This window comes from Centruroides vittatus, unplaced genomic scaffold, assembly GCF_030686945.1.
Source record: "Centruroides vittatus isolate TY-2023 unplaced genomic scaffold, ASM3068694v2 contig_876, whole genome shotgun sequence".
In the NCBI taxonomy this organism is placed as follows: domain Eukaryota; kingdom Metazoa; phylum Arthropoda; class Arachnida; order Scorpiones; family Buthidae; genus Centruroides; species Centruroides vittatus.
Window position 1 is genome coordinate 947,088 of NW_027122568.1, and position 20,270 is coordinate 967,357.

At 31.6% G+C, this 20,270-nt stretch overlaps 1 protein-coding gene across 4 annotated transcripts in view; it reads left to right on the forward strand.

Moving 5' to 3' along the window:
- LOC136983113 (mitoferrin-1-like) overlaps window positions 1-20,270 on the forward strand; it is a 41,012-nt gene that overhangs the window by 12,501 nt on the left and 8,241 nt on the right. For all 4 annotated transcript variants that reach the window (XR_010881981.1, XR_010881980.1, XM_067279751.1 and 1 more), the window contains exons 2-3: window positions 7,689-7,914; window positions 19,232-19,288. Coding sequence is in view for 2 of the 4 variants with exons in the window: in XM_067279751.1 (XP_067135852.1) it covers window positions 7,689-7,914; window positions 19,232-19,288 (283 nt within the window). In the remaining 2 variants the exon portion in view is untranslated. The remainder of the gene's footprint in view (window positions 1-7,688; window positions 7,915-19,231; window positions 19,289-20,270) is intronic.

Below are 20,270 nucleotides of genomic sequence, written 5' to 3' on the forward strand. Positions count from 1 at the left end.
TAATTTTGCTACACATGCAAATATTTAGGCCATATGAGTTTTATCAGTTGTAATATACCATTTTTCCTTGAAAAGAGCATGTGTGTAAACCAAAATGAACCTTTGTAACTTGGGAATAATCAGGAGAGTAGAAGAGGCTGGAGGAGTGATCTATGTATTTCAATCAGACACACACATTTTTATTTCAACAGAAACTGTTTTCTGTAGAGTCCTGGGATTTCTTTCAAAATAATGAACAAAAAAAGAAAAGCCTTTAAATAGCAAGGCTTGTGTGAGATTTCAACTCCTTTCCCATTTCCACTTTGTTTGATTGATGTTAATTAATGGTTTAAAGTCATAATTAAATATTTAAGTAATAAAAGATTCTAATATTCTACCTGAGAAAAAGACGACCAAAAGATCAAGTGGTGAAAAGACAACGAAGTGGAAAAACCCAGACATCCTTTTTCTCGTGATACTCTGATAGATAAAACCGATCAAATATCCTTTCAGGTCAATGAGTATTACGATGTTTGGACTTGGGTTACAACTTTAACCAAAACATTCCATTATTAATGACAGAAAACTGTCAAATGGACGGAATTATGAGGTAAGTAACAATAATGGCTTGAAAATATCCATAATTTGTCGAATCGGCCAATTCTTGACAGCCCGTATCAGCAAAACCCTTACCCAACTCAAACTTAGGTGATTTTGATTTAATGTGTTCTGAGATCATTCTCACACAGAACATGTATAAAAAGGGATCACACCAGACTATAGGAATGATCACAGAAGGAAATCTCTACTACAAGCCTCACCCCCCCTTTTCCTTGAGACCATCTTGGAAACTTCATCATATGAACAAGCACTAATAAAGGTATTACTTTGAAGTTTTATGTAAACTCTCTCTCTCTCTCAGTTCACTTTAGATTGTAAGTTAGATGTAGGTTAAAGAAACTATCTACTGGCGAGAATCTCTACTTTGCTTTGCTAAATAGAACTCCTGTTATCGTTATGATGCCTTACAACAGCAACATTGTGGCTGTATTGTCCTTTTTTTTTTCTGTAATCTCTTTCTGTATTAAATGTGTTATGTTTATTTCAAATGAGTGTCATCCTTTGTGTATTGCTGACACCTTATCAATGACCTCACTAACCCTCCCACTCACCTAAATTCACGTCATCCACAGACACCATGAGCGAGGATTGGCCATCCCATTGTCAGAGAGCGGGTTAGGTCTCACGTCTTAGCCCCCGATTTCTCACACTTGCAAAATAGTATGCACTGTGATTGATGTATGAATTAAGAGGAAACAACATGAAGGAATTAAACAATCCTCGCTCATGGTGTCTGTGGATGACATGAATTTAGGTGAGTGGGAGGGTTAGTGAGGTCATTGATAAGGTGTCAGCAATACACAAAGGATGACACTCATTTGAAATAAACATAACACATTTAATACAGAAAGAGATTACAGAAAAAAAAAAGGACAATACAGCCACAATGTTGCTGTTGTAAGGCATCATAACGATAACAGGAGTTCTATTTAGCAAAGCAAAGTGGAGATTCTCGCCAGTAGATAGTTTCTTTAACCTACATCTAACTTACAATCTAAAGTGAACTGAGAGAGAGAGAGTTTCAAATGAGTGTCATCCTTTGTGTATTGCTAACACTTTATCAATGACCTCACTAACCCTCCCACTCACCTAAATTCACGTCATCCACAGACACCATGAGCGAGGATTGGCCATCCCATCGTCAGAGAGTGGGTTAGGTCTCACGCCTTAGCCCCCGATTTCTCACACTTGCGAAATAGTATGCACTGTGATTGATGTATGAATTAAGAGGAAACAACATGAAGGAATTAAACAATGTTGCAAAATGAGTCTTGATGGCAATGGAAGTGTCAAAAAGGATTGTTCATTTGATATTTTAAAATAAGATAGAATACAGGAAAAGATAGAAATTTCCAGAATAAAAATACCACGTGCATCTCCATTAACAGATTTGGACAAGTGTGATTTATCTATTGTGTACAGAATGGTTTATGAAATGTATGTGCAAAAGTTCTTGCCAACTGTGCATAGCATTTTGTAAGTCATGCTTTCTTAATCATGAAAAAAATAATTTTCATGGTCAAGAAAATTCTGCTTAACAGGTCTTGCAGAAGCTAGGTGGATTAAGCTAAACAATAGACATTTATTTAAAAAATTAAGAAGAAATTGATCATTATTTAAACTTATAAGTTATGAGACAGGGAATGTTTTTAATCAAGGCTAAGATTGGACTTTGTGTGCAATTTAAATATTTTATCTAAACATATCTAAATTTCAACACTAGTTCTCTATTCTAATCATCAATATAACATCATTAAGAAGCAACAAATGTTGTTCATCTATAAATCTATGAACATAATCATGTTTGTGAAATAGTATGCAATTTAAAGGCCTTTTTTTTTGATGGAAGCACTCATTATTTTGGAAGAAATCTCAAGACTTTAGAAAACAGTCTCCTTCAAAGTAAAAATGTGTATGACTCAAATCTGTAGATCATCCCTCCAGCCTTCCCCTATTTTCCCATTTATCCCATAGGGTTTTGAAAGGTTTGCATGTGTAGCAAAATTAGGGCAGAACTCCTTCATTCCATCACCCTATCTCTCCTAAAATTGCACTTAGTCAATACCAATTGTGCATATCTTTCATTATGCTGACTATACATGACAACTTGTGGTTTTAATTGAAGTTAGTGCTGTATATCTCAGAAGCAACTGTTCCTCTTCCTTAGGTAGAGTTGTTGACAAGTTGAAAGTAGTAGTAGTGGTAAAGTTGTTGTTCATGCAATTTTCACTTCAATATTTTATTACTATGGGGGCTATGAGAACCATTCAGTTTAACATTCTAAATTTTTTTCTGAATTTGTACAATTGAAGATTTTCACAATTTCTGTGAAGGTTGGATTGGAAAACCTAAAAAAGTTTTTCTATTCTGAAAAGTTCATTATTACAAGATTCCACCATATGTACAAAAGAAACACTTAATCTAAAATGTGTTTTTAAATTTTCAAATTTATTCAAAATTTGAATTCTATCCTTAGATCAAAAAGAAAAACATTTGTGTAAACAATTGAACTGTGCTAAGTTATAATTTCTTTGTTTATAATGTTTAGAAAATTTGTTTGTTCCATATAATGCAGTGTTTCCCAACATGAGGCCCACACCCTACAGAAGGGCAATTTGATTTTTAAAGAGGACAATTTGAAAATGGACTCGTCCAGAGTTTAAGTTAATCATATAGCTGCTGTACGCTATATTTATTGTAAATATTGATTTAAGTTAGTTTTAGTTTTCTTTGTTCTTTGTTTCCCTTTCTTTCTTGAACTTTCCGTTATAATCCTTTTCCCTTGGGGGATTAACAATTCTGGGAACCACCGAGAACAAAGAGATGAATGAAGCCCTGATGCTGGTGAAAGAGGAGAAAGGACATTCTTTGCCCAGACCTTGAGGTGGACAGACGTGAGTTGTTGTGTTCCAGGTCACGTTTGGCAATGACTGGAAAGTGCAAGAGACTTTGATGAAAGGATTGGGTTTTATCATGGTTACGACAAAACAGTGTGGCAATTGAGTACGGGGGGCATAAGAATTTTAGAAAGGCTTAGGTGGGGCGTAGCACAAAAAAGGTTGGAAAACTGATATAATGTGAACAGTTTGAACATTTAATAAACTTTAAAAAGTAACATGACATTGCAGTGTTTAAATTACAGGTAGGCCTCCTACAACGCGGTAGATACATTCCTTGAAAATATAGCATTGTGGGAAATCGCATTATAGGAGACACCAACTTCTGGGATTCAGTTCTAAAAAGAGAAAAACTGCCTTTTACGATGCAACATTTTCATTGTTTTTTTAAATTTATGTACATAAAAAGCTTAAATAAAATTCAACATCATATAAGAACTAAAAAGATTATGATTTCAAGTCAAAATCAAAAAGAAACATAATAAATGTTTTGGTTCTACAAGATGTTTTATTACTGTATATGTACACTCCAGTCTGTTGAATTGTTATGAGTAGAACATAACAGTTTGATACATTATTATATGTTACATAAGAAATATAATGTTATGCTCACAAATTCAGTCCTCATCATCACTTATTATAGTTGTTTAAGAATGTTTGACTGGCCTTATTTCAAGATCTGACCTTGTTTCATCAAGTTCCACTGCACTTATGTGATTTGTTGCAATTTTTCTGTTATGTGAAAGATAATTCGTTTCTAAATACCCTAAACCACATTGTAAGAAAATTTCCATGTTTTTCCAACCACGTTGGAGCAAAAATGCATTGTAGGAGGCCTACCTGTATTTATTTATCTTTTGACTAAGCACAATGTGCTAAATAATAATCTCTGACAAACATAAAACTGAATTTCTATGCTGGAAGTGGAATTTGAACACATTTTCAACATAGAAATTAGGTTGCATAAAGGCCATGTCTATGATGCGAGCTTGGAAACAAGGCTGTTGCAACAGGCATGATCAAAGTTTTTTACACACAAGCAATATTCCAATTACAATTGGCCAAAAATTAAATACAGAAGAATTTTGCATGACCATTTTTATGTTCGCAACACACTGTAGTTAAAATTGTACAAGAAGTTAGAAAGCTAACAATTTTTTTTAAAAGATTTTTGTTTGCATATTTTTATTACATTATAAATTAAAACGTAAGTGTGACATTCTGCTGTAGGCTAATTTAGCAAATTCACTGATCTTACAAACACTAAATAATATTTTTATTGTAAGGATAAATGTAAAAAAAAATTATGACAAAAACTTAATGCTGACACATCATATTCTTTACTGCTCTCCAATTTACACATTACCCAATTCTCAACCTTTGTATATAAATGAGGTTTATTATTTATTTTATGTGCATTTCTCTATGAGATTTTGACTCTTGCATTCATAGAAATTTTAAATGCTATCAAGATTGTAAGAGGGCCTCATGAAAGCTTTCTGTAAACAGGATCTAGCTTATAGGTCATTTTTAAAACACATTTTGTTCTCAGATTGGCAAAAATTGTGATTGGCCTTGCGTTAATTCTGGGGAATAAATAATTCCAGATCAAGAATATGTATAATAAATGTTTAAATATGTTTTACTATCATTTAATATCAAATTGATAAATATATTTTCTAACGAAATGATATCCAAAAAAGTTTTAAAGGGTAATTCAACTGTGTTATTTATTATTTTAAACATTATGTTATAATAAAATTTATATTTATTAATATTCATACTTCTGTCAATGTAAATTTGTTGGGAAAAATTTTATTTCTAATTAAATTCTCAAATATAACTTCTTCAAGAAAAGTCGGTGATTAAGCAACAGAAAGTTGATGACATCATTAAAGAAATAAAGGATACTTCCAGAAATGTTTTAGCTTTCTTGAAATAAAAATAAAAAATCTTGAACTATTATTAATTATTATGTAAATAATAATTTATAGTGTTAAATTTATTTTATTATTAGTTCTTGAATTCTGGAGATGATGTTGTCTCCAGAATTTGAGTTATCTGAATCATCAGTTAAACTTTTCAGTTTTTTTCTCAAAGTATATTTGGATTGATTGTTAAAAAATTTTCTGATTATTTCTTAGCGTCAAAAGTCTCAATATAATTTTTTTTCCTGGTTAAATTTTACATGATAAACTTTATTTTTAGCCAGTGGTAAGGGGATAAAGAAACCACGTTGTTAAATGCCTATTTTAAAAATATTTTGAGCTGTAAATTTCATGTTGGAGACCAGAAATAGCTTTTGATCTAACAGAGATTGAAGGCAATGCAAAAAAAAAAAAAAACTACAGTTGTCATAATGTTTTAATTAAAGATTTTTATTATTATATGATAGATACACTATAAATAATTCAGCAGTTTCAAATAGAGAGATTTAAAAATATGATGAATAGAGAGAATATAGAATCAGTAAAAGAAATATGTGAAAACAAAATAGTAAGGAAGAAATCAAATTGAAGACAAGATATTAAAGTGGCAAAATTAAATAGCATGTTTGAAAAGGGCTTGATAGATGATGATTTTAAATGCAGAGATATTTTTAGGCTGAAACTGATTAATAATTTGGGCTCCCCTTTGTATCCATATAATTTTTTGTTTTAAATTATAATAAAATTATAGTAGTTATTAAATAATGGAATACTATTATTAAGTTTATAGAGTTGGACTTCATTTTTAAAACATTTTGTTAGAAATCTTCTGTTTGCTACTCTAATAAAAAATTTTAGTGTTCTCTGGTGATTTGAAGAAATATAGTATTTTATTAATATATTTGTTTAAGTAAAAATAATGATTATTTTTTTTCATTTATAAAAATAAATGTTTTTCAGTGTGCACTGGCAAAAATTATTTTTTGCTCACATCAAACACTGTTCATGTTTGACCAAAACTATCTGCAATTTAATTTCAGAATTTAGAAATTAAACTGACATTAAATATAAATAATACATATTATCTTTATAATATATATTATTATTATTTAAATTGTTGTATTTATTATATATATTTAATCCATTATATATTTTTTAATGCATTGTATTTCAGTATGATGATTTTCAGTTTTTTTGTTTTTCAAAAAAAAAAGTTATTTATTTTTTTATTTCATTGATCAGATCTTGATGGTCCTATGTAAAATATGAGGTCAGTAATCTCTGACCTTTTTATAAGACAGAAAAGAAGATTTAAACATAAATTTATATAAATTTATCAAATTCTCCATTTTTTCTTTATTTGTTAGAACTTAGAAATTTAAAATTTTCTAAATCATTTACACTTGCTTCTTACATAAGAACTGAATATTGAACTAGAAAGTACTAAATTTTAAGTACTGTTGCATTATCTAAAAATAAATATTTGTGTTGTTACTTGTACAGCAATGGAAAATGACTCATGCCTGCAACTATATAAAATATAATGAATTCTTGCAATAGTGTCTGTATCTCTTCATTTAGGATTTTATTATTCAAGATGTTGAAAACTGTCTAATGGTAGACATTTTAATGATGGTTAATAAGTACAAAATTTCAAAATGGCTTCATTTGAGAACTGATTTAGACACTTACCTGGTCTCCCATAGTGGTATGTTGGCACATTACTGCTTTAACTATCCAGTTATGATGATTTAGTTGCATTTCACATCGTCTATTCAGTCTTTGTAATCAGTGCAGCAAACTTTTTATAACTTCATAATTATAAAAATATTGGGTTGGTTTATATATAAGTTTTTACATTCATAGCATAATGAATATATCTAAGCTTATTAATTCATTCAGAACAACTTTTAAATATGCACATATTGATGATGCAAAACAGTAAATTTTATTTAAAATAAAAAATACTTTAATCCTGGAATATATTTAAAGCTTGTTCTATTGCTTTCAAAATTTACATAACAGATAAAACTGTTTACAAATTATATAAATCAATTAAAATACAGTAGTAATTTAAATATGAATATTCTGATTTTTGTAAAGCAATTAAAAATTTCTTAAATACATTTTGAAGTAAAAATATTTTTAATATTAAATAATAAATGTGTATATTTAAAGGATGATTTATAGTGTATTGTAGACACTTTAAACATTTATTATTAAAACTATGCATTTATTTATTTAATTTTAAATTTTATTTCAGACACGTATGCAGAGTCTTCGGCCTAATCCAAAGGCTGATTATCGTACCTTTCCAGAAGGTCTTTATAAAATGATTCGTTATGAAGGCATTTTTAGACCTGTCCGAGGTATGTCTGCTGTTGTTGCTGGTGCTGGACCTGCTCATGCTCTATATTTTGCTTGTTATGAAAAATTAAAAAGAGTATTAAGTAAAACTGAACATGGAAATGGACATCCATTAGCACAAGGTAATAAGTATTAAAAATTTTATTTAGTGTTAAGAATATTGCATTGTACTTTGGCTTCCTGTAAATATCCATGGTGATGCCACTTCTCTTTAACTTGATCAAGATGTATTCAGAAAACTCCTTTGTAAAAATAATTTTAAAAATGTTAAATGTTTTTAAACATTATTCGTATTCTGAATTAATTTTAATTTTGCATAGTGCCCTGCGACGATATCATAGCCAGTGAGTTTTTACCAAGACATGCTATCCCGAATTAATTTTCACCATATATGTATAAAGTGAATATATAAATAATTTGAATTTTTAGGAGGAGAAAGAATATGCTTAATGTTTACATTAACAGTAACACAATTTTAAAAATTTAAGTTTCTGTAAAACTATTTTATTCATTTTTATTTATAAATAAAATAAATATGCAAAAGTTAGCATTGCGAGTTGAATAAATATACAATACACAAAAAAAACCTAACACTTTTGCATTCTTTATTAAAGACTTATGTGAGAGCCCAGACTTGACAAAAAATTTTGCAGGTGAAAATTTAATTTTGAAATTAAAACTTGCTATAATTTTTCTCATGATTGTTAAAATTGTAAAGGATATGATTTTATTCCTCTGTGGAGTCACTTCCCTTTCAAGACGAAACATTGAATGTGTCACCAGGAACTTGACAATGAGAATTTGCTATTGGACATAAATGTTGCACATTGCCAAAGAAAGGGCAATGGAGAAAAAGGGAAGGACCCCAATAAAAGGCAATGACTGATGCCAACAAGGAGTTCATCCATCTGACAAAGGGGTTCATTTGTCCGATCGAGGAGTCCGTGATCACCAAAAGTTTGCCCTTTCCGGAGTTGCCCAAGCACTCAAATACTTTACTTATCTAAGTGACTTTCCTCCCTCCAATGATTCATCCATCGATGCATCATTCCTCCATCAATCTGTTAAGTTGTAAACTCCATCAATCTGTTGTATCACGAACACCACCAATCCGTTGTATTGATAACACATCCTCAGATCCTTTACTGGGTATCTATGTAAACTCTCTTTCTTCAACTTAGAACCTGCAGATTAAATAAACAATACCATCCAACCTGTTACCGGTGTGTTGTCCCACAATGACAAAAAACGAAAAAATAGTTTGTTACTAACATTTTTGAACCCAACAGGTTTTTCCTCAAGTAACATTGAATTCCTGATAGAATGCAGATTGACGAAAAGGAACACAATTTGAAACTCGAACACATGCCTCTCGATTACATCTTCCTCTAGGATTAGTTAATATCAGGGACATAACCCTTATTACAAAATATTAACCTTAAGAAAATAAATAGTGGATAACCACAATGTTCCACCCTTCAACTTGTAAATAGCTTAATAAATGAGTATTTGTTGTTGTTAGAATTGTGTATGGTGTACTTTCTTAACCCATGCCGCCTCCATCCCGGATCCAAGTACCTACAAATGTGACTGCTCGCGAAAAAACGAAATTAGCAGCCATCAAGGTTTCTGTGTCTGTCCTAAAAGACACAGTGGTGTCAGTCCTGACAAACTAGTCATCACAAATGCGGTGTTGACCCTTTGGTCCCATGGGGGGGTGCTTTGTGCATTGTCACAGTCGCATCTTTAACAAAAAATGTTTGAAAAATTTTTAATTAATGATTTCATCTTTATTAAGTTTTTGTTTCTGTTCAAATTACTTATTCCTGAAGGAAGTCTTCTAATATAACAAAAAAAAATGATTCAGTTTTTTATGTACAGATATTCCCTGTATAATATCATAGTTAGGTTCCGAAAAAGTTGTTTTGTATGCAAATCTGTGCCATACAAAACAAAGGACTAGTACAAAGCATAGGGTTAAGTTTCAAAAGTTAGCGAAAGTGTATTATTCTTTTTTGTAATTAACAGAAATATTCTTATTAAAGCAATCAATAATTATCTAGCAATTACAATCAAAGTATTATACATTAATATTAATTTTTTTCTTCATTGCTAAACACCATTAAATGATGTTTTCTTTTTGGCAAAATATTGTCATCTGAGTTTTTTTCCTGTTGACCTTAATCTGAAGTATCAACATCTTGATTTTTCTATACTTTTTTCATAAAATCTGATATTTTCATGTGCTTGCATTTGTGTAAAAGTTTAAATTAAAAATTACTATAAAAAAGATTAATCTATAAAAACAAAACACAGTAGCAGTCTTTTGGGTTCACTTAGAGCACTATCGCCAATGACAGTGACATCTGGTGAATGGGAAAGCTAGGAGAGGGAAGAAGAAAAATTGTACAATCAGTTCTTAATAAAGAAAACAGAGTGAAAGGAACAAAACATTGAAAATTTCAATATTCTAAAATCTATTGGCAAATATGAGTTAACACATGTGCTTGCTTGAATAAAAATTATTAAATGACAGTGTATTTACTTAAAAATTGTGGTGTTATGTATGGGATGTCTTGATTCTCAAACTGTGTTAGAGTGAAACCATGTTAGAACAAAATCATGTTGTATGTGGGATATCTGTATATTGTATTTTTATCCAAGTTTCAAAACTGATTTATTTTAAAAAAATGACATATATTTTAATCCATATTTTTATAATTAAAAGCTAAAAAATATATAGCCAACATACTTCTTAGAAGTTGGCTAATAATAATCGGTGAATATTTTCAAAATCTTTTGCTTTGTCTTCAAATCATTACTTCAAATTTGTCATTCTTTTTTAATACATAGCCATTTAAAATGTTTCAAAAAGATAGTGCAGTTTGTTCTGAACAGTATTTTATTTTGAATACCATGTATTAAAATAGCGTGACTATTTTGAAGCACTGGTTTGAAAATAAAACAGAGAGACTTAAAAAACAATTAATGATAATTATTTACTAACTTAAATTCATGAAAAACATACTTTATTGGGGTAACATGTAATAAATTTCACATTCCTGAGCTCTTTTGGATTGACACAATCTGTTTTGAGAATGTGAGATATATTAATTGTTACTCCAGCAAAGTGGATTTTCTTGAATTTGTAAGAATTAGGAATTTTCCTTGATTTTATTATTGATTGATTCCTAAAATCTAAGTTTGGATACATTTTTTACTTTTTAATTATTTTATTTATACTGAAATACAGTATGCAAGTCCATTATGTGTTAATTTCATTTATAAGAATAAATCAAAAGTCTTTTAATTAACATAAGCAAAAATGGAGTTTTTCAGTTATTTTAAGGTTTATTATAATATGAAAATAAATAACCTGATTAATAAAACCCAGTTTTTGCAAAGTTTTTTATTGATAGCTATTTAATGATTATAAACATTTCAGAATATATAAATATAGTAGGGATCATGTCATTCAAAAAATCCCATAAAAATGGTTTATTTTTAAAATTAAAGTATTTTGCTGCAGCAGACCTACAAGACACCTTAAAGATTGTCAGCCAATGAGAAGCACTCTGATGTTTATGATATCACAGATGATATAAAGTCTAGCGCAGCTATGTTTCTAGGTGGGTATATTATTCATTGGTATAAAAATATGTGAAAATATAATGTGCTTTTAAAAACAAAGTGGAAAGTTTTTGATAATTACAGACTTTTTATGTGGTGTTAACTATTACTTTGAACACTGAAGGTTTATCCACTTGTAAAATAGTGCAAAGAGTGCATTATCATCAATCAGCAATTGTGCATTTGTTACAAAGGAGTCCTGAATATGACAACGTTGAAGGAAAAGCTAGATCAAGAAGTAAATGTGGGAGTATACTGTGCTGAGATAGGATGTTGCAGTGTCTCAATCTGCAAGAATTTACTGCTAGTTCTTCTGAACTGAAAGTAAAGTGGGAAGAACAGACAAGCAAAAGTGAATGCACAAACTATGCAATGGTGTCTGAGTATCACGGGTTTAAAGGCCTATCATCTACATAAAAAGCCATTATTAATGAGCAAAATGCACAGACAATGGCTTGTTTGGGCTAAATAGCATGCAAACTGGAGCATTGACATGTGGGATTCTAATAAAATCCATCTTAACCAGTTGTTTGTGGAGTACTGCTATTGGAGTAACCAGTTTTCGTTAAACTGTTGCGGAGTACTCCAGTTGGAGTAACTGTCAATTTTCTTTCGTAATTAACTAGTTGGTGGCGATTTAAGCACTGATTGGCTTTTATTTACATAGACTAAGTCTGTTTCAACGAATAAGATATTTGTTACCACCCCGTATTTTTAAATTTAGGCACAAAACTCCTCCATTCCATGTTAAGTCTATGGGAGACCTTTTCTTTTGTTCATTTGACAATAAAATCCTACTTAGCATGCCCGTTAAGTTCTAATTGGTATATTATAGCTAAATGACTATCCTTTGACCAATAAGCATTGACTTGGGTTTGTGGGGTGGGAACTTTCTTGGAAAAAGTTATACCAACTTTGAGCTACATTGTCAGCTACAAACGTAAACAAACAATTATAAATCATTATTCTTATCTATTTTTAGCATGAATTTAATAAATTTTTATGTATATTTATCCTATTTAACAAATAAGCTTGTTTTTTAAAGCCATTCAGCCATAAATCTTTCAAAAAACAAAGTACTTCCGGTTATGGTGGTACTTCCGTAATACATAAGATATACATGTATAGTCTTAATATAATAAAGTAATAATCGCTTATTATAGTCTACTATTAGTACAATAAATTAAATAATGTATAAATAGAATCAAATACACATCATCAGTAATAAAAGTGTATTAACCTAGATTTAGAAAGGCCACCACCCCCCACGCCGATCGGCGTTATAATCTATAGGCCGTATTATTTCTCTACATTGATTTAGAAAGCTGCAGTTTTTTTTATTTGACAGAAAATATACATGTCTAAGTAACGTATGTAACAAATTAATGGAAAATTTATAAAAAAACGATTTTTTTAAAATATTTTAAAATCTTAAATTTTATTAATTTTTTTAAACGTACATAATATTTTGAAGTTAACAATCGTAAAGTGTAATACGTACGTGATAGAAAACTGAAAACAGATTATATCTACTACAATTTTTAAGTGAGATATCGCAAATCGAAAAACCACTTTAAAAACCACAAAACCTGTACGCAACAGCTGTGTTGTTTCGGATTATCCAGTGCGCAGCTGACAGGTTAAGAAACGAAGCAATAACAAATATGTCTACTCTAATAACCTTAAATAGCTTTGCAAAGTATAGTTAGCCACAAACGTTTTCGGTCCCTCAGATTCCACCTGAAGAAGGTCCTGAGTAGAGAGTAACCCTACATTCTAAACTCCCGTTACGGACACATTCCAACCCCCACTCCAGATGTGTATTATAAACAAACATCGTTGCACATGCGCCAGCGGCTATAACGCCGGGTTGTACATCGCTTGCCACGCCTTCGAAAGTTGCTTTTTATCTTTAAAGTTGATAGAAAGGCCCAGGCAATCTGCTTTAAAGATCTCTAGTGCCTCCAAATACTTAAGGTGGTGTACCTGCCTGGTTCTCCGTATCAAGGTCGCTTGCTGCAGCCCGGGCGTAATGCCGTTTTCACTGGCATATACAGCCAAGACAGTATTGGTTTTTTCTTCTCGATATCCGTTTTATGCTCTCGGATGCGTTGCCCGAGGGATCTTTTTGTGGAACCGATATACACCAGATCCCTATCGAATCTATCATCTCGGAGTGGAATTCTATATACACCCGGCACCCTTTCAACGTCCACCAGATCCTTCCCGTTCCTAAGTAGGGTGAAAACGTCCGGTTTACGCTTGTAGGCTATTTTTGTATTAGTATATGCACCAATCTCACGGTATAAGGAGTGCAGATGCCGTTCATATGTAATAATAATAGGATGGGACCGCCTTGCCGCCGATTATTCTCCAGAACCGCATCGAGCCAGTTTACGGGGTTGCGTTCCTGTTCGTCTGCTATTCTAAGTATAAGCTTCTTGTTATAGCCATGGTTTTCATCAGCTATTTCCGCTATTCTCCCTATCTCCTTCTGCTTGTCCCTCTCCATATTACAGTGTGTGTGGGCTCTTCTAGTAAGTGCTCTAAAGGCTGCCAGTTTGTAGCTATATGGATCATTGGAGTTGGCCAGGATGTATATCGGGATAGCGTTAGGTTTCCGGTATACATTAGTGTCGTAACCCCCACCGTTAAAGATAATATTAATGTCCAAAAAATGAGCCGCTTCGTTGCTCATTTGCTCTAACTCGATCGGAAGACTGTATGGGTTGTCATTCATACAACGCATGAATTTGTTGATGTCCGGTTTCGTCTTCCAGATGATGCAGATGTCGTCAATGTACCTTCTATATAGGTCGATGTTACCGAGGAACTCTGTGATGACTTTGGCCTCCAAGTGACGAACCACAATTTCTGCCAAGTCCCCAGATAAGGGGCTACCCATAGGTACTCCTCTTTTTTGAAGGTACACCTTCCCATCTAGCTGGAAGCAAGAGGTCTAGCAAAGAATATGAGAAAGTTCCAGTATCTGCTTGTGGTCAGCAATGCATGCTTTCTCACTTATAAGCCAATCTCGTAAACTGCAGAAGCAGGGCTCCAGCTTAATTGATGGGTACATCGCCTTAAAGTCCAGAATAGTAATCCAGGAACCCACAGACAGTAGGCAATTATGTATAGCCTCAATCACCTGCGTTGAGTCAGAGACCGTAAACTGATAACCTTCTAGATGTTTAGCTAGGAGCAAATGGATCTTATGTTCTATCATTCTGGCGGGCACGTTGGCTTTATCTAAAATCGGTCTAAGCTCTATCCCCTGTTTATGCGTTTTGGCATAGGCGAAGAGTCTAGGAACTACTGGTGAGGCTACCGTCGCATTGTCTAGCTGTAACTTTCTTGCCAAGCTGGTACGTTGAAAGGCCGCCAGATGTATATAGAATTCCACTTTGAGATGATAGATTCGAAAGGGATCTGGTGTATATTGGTTCCACAAAAAGATCCCTCGGGCAACGCATCCGAGAGCATAAAACGGATATCGAGAAGAAAAAACCAATACTGTCTTGGCTGTATATGCCAGTGAAACGGCATTACGCCCAGGCTGCAGCAAGCGACCTTGATATGGAGAACCAGGCAGGTACACCACCTTAAATATTTGGAAGCACTAGAGATCTTTAAAGTGGATTGCCTGGGCCTTTCTATCAACTTTAAAGCTGAAAAGCAACTTTCGAAGGCGTGGCAAGCGATGTACAACCCAGCGTTATAGCCGCTGGTGCATGCGCAACAATGTTTGTTTATAGTACACATCTGGAGTGGGGGTTGGAATGTGTCCGTAACAGGAGTTTAGAACGTAGGGTCACTCTCTACTCAGATTTCACCTGAAGAAGGTCCTAAGGGACCGAAAACGTTTGTGGCTAACTATACTTTGCAAAGCTATTTAAAGTTATTAGAGTAGACATATGTGGGATTCTGTTATGTTTTTGGATGAATTCAAATTTAACCTGCATGGATCCGATGGAAAACACTATGGTAAGCATAACAGGAATTGCTTGATACAGATAATTAAGTTTCCAATGAGTCAAATGACGTGAAGATACAAATCCAGTAAAACTGCAAAATACAATTTATAAATGGATCTGTAAATGCAGTGCTACAAAAACTTCTTATCTACCAAGCTAATACCAACAATCAAGGAACAATTTTGCGTTCCAAATTGTATCTTCCTGAACAACTCTGTGCCATGTTACCATGCAAAGATGATGAGTAAAATATAATATATTTCTCTACAATTTGTTAGCACTTTGTCACTTCAACTGACACAAATTTTAGTTTAAGTAAAAAAAAATTCTGTAATAGGTCTATAACAGATATTTAAGCTGGCCAATTAACAGTTCTTATTGTATTTACTCTGCAAAATTCCATGCCAATTATATAATTGGCATGGAATTTGCAGATAAGAGGCCTGAAATAAACAGCAACTGATGGGATATATTAGAACAGTTTGGTATCACAAGCATGGGATAGAATATTGAAGAAACTCATCCATTCTATACAGAGTGTTGTAGAACTGTTATTAAGACTCAGGATGGGCCTACAAAATTACATTACTATACAAGGATGGAATCCTAATTTCATATTATGTTTTTCATTCCAACTTACACTGCGAACCTCTTTTTTTCCATAAATGTAAATGGCATATTTGTGCTACATTGCTCAGTAATAATAATGGAAAGGCTATGGAATAAAATAATATTTAAGTTCAATTTAGCATTATATGTAATAAATTGCATTGTTTTGGTTTTTATTTTTTTAAATTTCTTCTCTGAACTACATACATTATCATTACAAACAACAACTGTAGCTTAAATGTACTACTTCACATATCTGTTGATCATTTGGTACTTATATCAAAAAGCATTCAACAGGTTGTTTGTGATGCAATTTTCATGGTCATAACTGTAAATAAAATAACTCTGTTGACCTCATTGTTGGATGAAATGATTGCACAAAGATAACATTTACTCCAATCATTTGAGATGAAGTAGAATTTTATTCCGGATGAGTCATTTAGTTTTTATTTGAGAACCACTTTGTAAAAGATAAAAGTGATATATCACTTTATCTTTAAATAAATATATACTCTTATAGTAATATATTACATTAGTATCTTAAGCTGCTACACTTGAAAATTAGTGTTGAAATTACCATTAATATTAATAACAAGCTACAAAAATTAAGACATTAAATGCATATAGCATTTAATGTCTTAATTTTTAAAAATTTCTTTGGGTGATATAAAGTATTTATACCACCCAAAAATAAATAAATATGTAAATGTAATTTTAATATTAATTACTGCATTTTTAATATGTTGTTATTAGAATTAGTTTTAAAAAATAGCATATAAAATTGTAAATCAATATGAAAATTATAACAGAATTGGACATGATACTTTACAAAACAATCAAAGACAATTAATCCTTTATTATTCTTTATAAGTATGGCCCATTTCCACTTTTTTATTTTTACAAATTTGTATAAAATGATTATTAAAAAAAATGAGAAAACAACATTGGTTCTTCTTCACTTAGGAGGGTTCATAACTTAGTGTTTTCCCAATGAATGGACTCTTACAGCCTGGAAAGTGCCAAAAGCCTGATCTGTTTGTTTCTAAAGAATATTTCACATTCACTTAATCATCTTTCTTGGTATTAGTGAGATCAGCATTTGCTTTAGCTTTAGTGATCATTCTTCTAACAATTATCTAATCTGCCATACAGCTGAGAAAAGTCCCTTTATGCTCATACTACTTATCCTCCAAGAGTGTCAAAAGTTAAGTGTGGGTCTGTAAGAAAACTCATGCTGAAACATCTTATTTGATCAAATCAAATGTCCAGATAATATCCTATCAGTGCATTATATAGATGAGCATTTGAAAGTGGTGGGCCTGGACTTTGTGTGGGCAATAAATATAATGTTATTAATGTCAAAAACCCAAAATAATTACTGTATGTAATTCAAAATCTATTTATTAATAAAAATCTGAATATGAACATTCAAGAATTAACATTAGAGGAATAAACTTGAAAAATCCAAAAACAAATACAGTATATATAAGACTTTCTGACAATTGGAGACTTACAAATTAAATTATAACTATGTCAGAACTATCTCCATAAAAACCGACAAGCAAAATATTAAAAAGTATCAAAAAAGCACAATGATCCGTAACCTCTTTTCTAACCTTTGTATCCACCTACGCCACCGATCCAGAAGTTCACGCGGACCTATCCAACGTCAGGCTGATAAATAGAGCCTTTCAAACGGAGGACATCAGGGCCCTCGAAGCCCTGGAAATATACAGGGCCAGCCGGGTAGGGAAATGCATAAACTTTAAAGACGGCAACGCCCTTTCATACGCATGGCGTTACGTATGCGAAGAATACAAAAACGGCAACGCCACATAGCGCATGCATATATTCAAAATTAGATTCGAATATATTCTAAAAGTTCCTCGAGGATTAATTCAAATAATCTGGAAGCCAATTCTCGTGTGTTCTTTTGTTCGATTAACCTGAAGCAGACCTCGAGTGAGGCCGAAAACGTTTGTTGTTGGACAGTAAAAGAAGTACCGGATACAAAGGTTAGAAAAGAGGTTACAGATTAAATAAACCGGTAGTCAGACTAGTAGATTGGGTAAAGCACAATGAATCTTGCTAATTCGTCTGTCACTAAGAAACTCTGTCAATACTGGAACTAGAAAGCCTTTTATCAATCTCACTTGATCCTTATCACCACCTCTGCTTGTTCCTTAGCTCACCTCATTCAATTCTTTCTTTCACCTCCTTCTTATTAGTGCGGTTGGGGTGATATTACATGCATACATCCACTTGACCCTATTTACATACTTAATCATTAACATTTCATTCATTCTAGTAATCTATCTTGTTAATTCATGTCATTGCCCTTACAAATAAATTTATAATTTTTTTTTGTTTTTTTTTTATTGTTTTCATATTTGATACTTTTTGTGTATTTCTTCTTTGGGTTTGATTCATCTATTTAGATTTTACTTTATTTTATTTAATACTTTTTTTTTATATTAATTCTTGTATATTTATAATTTTATGGTAATTAGGCTGCAATTTTCAAATGTCATCTGTCCATCTTCATTAATTTCAAGAACAGAATTAGATAGATGAAAATGAAGACCAGATATGGAAAGCTTAGGGACCAGAGGTCCTACCCAATTAATTTTTAAATTAAAATATGGTAAAAAATTTTAACCCAGCATTATGATATCATCACAATAAATAAAAATTTTTTATACTTTAAATTACTTTGAATATAACAGTATTCTTTTTAAATGTGTTCATTCTAAAGCACTTTGAAAGTTTCCCAGACTAAAATGTTCTTTTAAGAGAAAAAAACATTTCTGAACAAAATTTGTTTTGATTCCTGAATTTAGTATTTTTTCCTAAAAATTTTGAATGCAGTGCCAAGTATGAATGTGTTTTAATGGTGATAAATCAAAACCTGTATGTTGTAAACTTGTTATTTTATATAAGTTTCACAAAAACCTTTCACTCTTTCTCTAGCAGTTTCTTAAGTCCATTAGATAGGAGAACTGTTAGAGAAAGAGTGAAATGTTTTTGTGAAACTTATTTAAAGAAGCTCTAGCTTTCCATGCATGGATTTGTTATTTATATCAAGAGAATATATTGCATAATTAGATTTTATACAAAATAATTATTTTTATATCCAGTTTTGTTTTATAATTTAATAAAAAGATGCTTTCTTATTGTTAAAAATTTTAAATAAAATATTAATTTTTTTATCTTTATTTTTTGTTAGCTGTTGCTGGAGGATTGGCTTCTATATGTCATGATGTTGTTATGAATCCTGCTGAAGGTAAGTATTGAATAATTATACTTAATTTTATGTAATAACAATTCTGAATAATAGTTAAATTATTCAGAAGTGTTTTTACTATGTATATATTTTTTTACTTTTGCAATAGCTGATGTTATTGCTCTTAAAACAACAAATTTTTCTCATACTCTCATTCAAATAATCTGGAATCCACAGATTTTTTAGTAATTTTGAAAGGCTGAAACTCAAAACTGGAATATTGTATAAACGATAAATTGAAATGAAAACTCAGCACTAAAATTCAAAATATTTAAAAATACAAAAATTTAAAGTAACAAATTTGTTCTTAAATTAATGTGAAAGCTGTTGTTGTTTCTTGGCAACACACTTGAAAATGATATACAGTAGAGAACCGAAAATCGGAATCAATTGGGGACTGGGGTTGTTCCGATTACTGATTATGTACGAATAAATATATTAACCTGTCCAATGTTCAAATTTTTCTCCGTTACGTGTCGCTTCGTGTTGAATTTTTCTCCGTTGCGTGTTGCTTCGTGTTGAATTTTTCTCCGTTGCGTCACTTCATGTTGAATTTTCATTGATTTTAAGCCTAATGAAAATTTTTATAATAATAATCGAGGCTATCGTATCGTTAAAAATTATTTCTGCATTTTTTACAAACAAAATAAATATATTGAAGAATATAAAAACATGAAAATTATACTTTAGAAGTAAATTTAGTATCAAAAACGTTCGATTCAGTGCGACACAGTCCGACTGAAAATCGTTCCGATTACCGCGGTTCCGATTAACGAGTCTCTACTGTAGTTCAGTACTACACAGGTAAATTTTGAGTTCTAATTTAACAATTTTCAAATTATTTTTATACTTACTTTTAATGTAATCTAGCCAAAGCATCTGGCATTTTCCAGAGAACCATAATGTCATAATTAAATTGAATAAAATTTTGTTATGGCTAGATAATATCATATAATGTATAATGGATGTAGATAAATCCAGT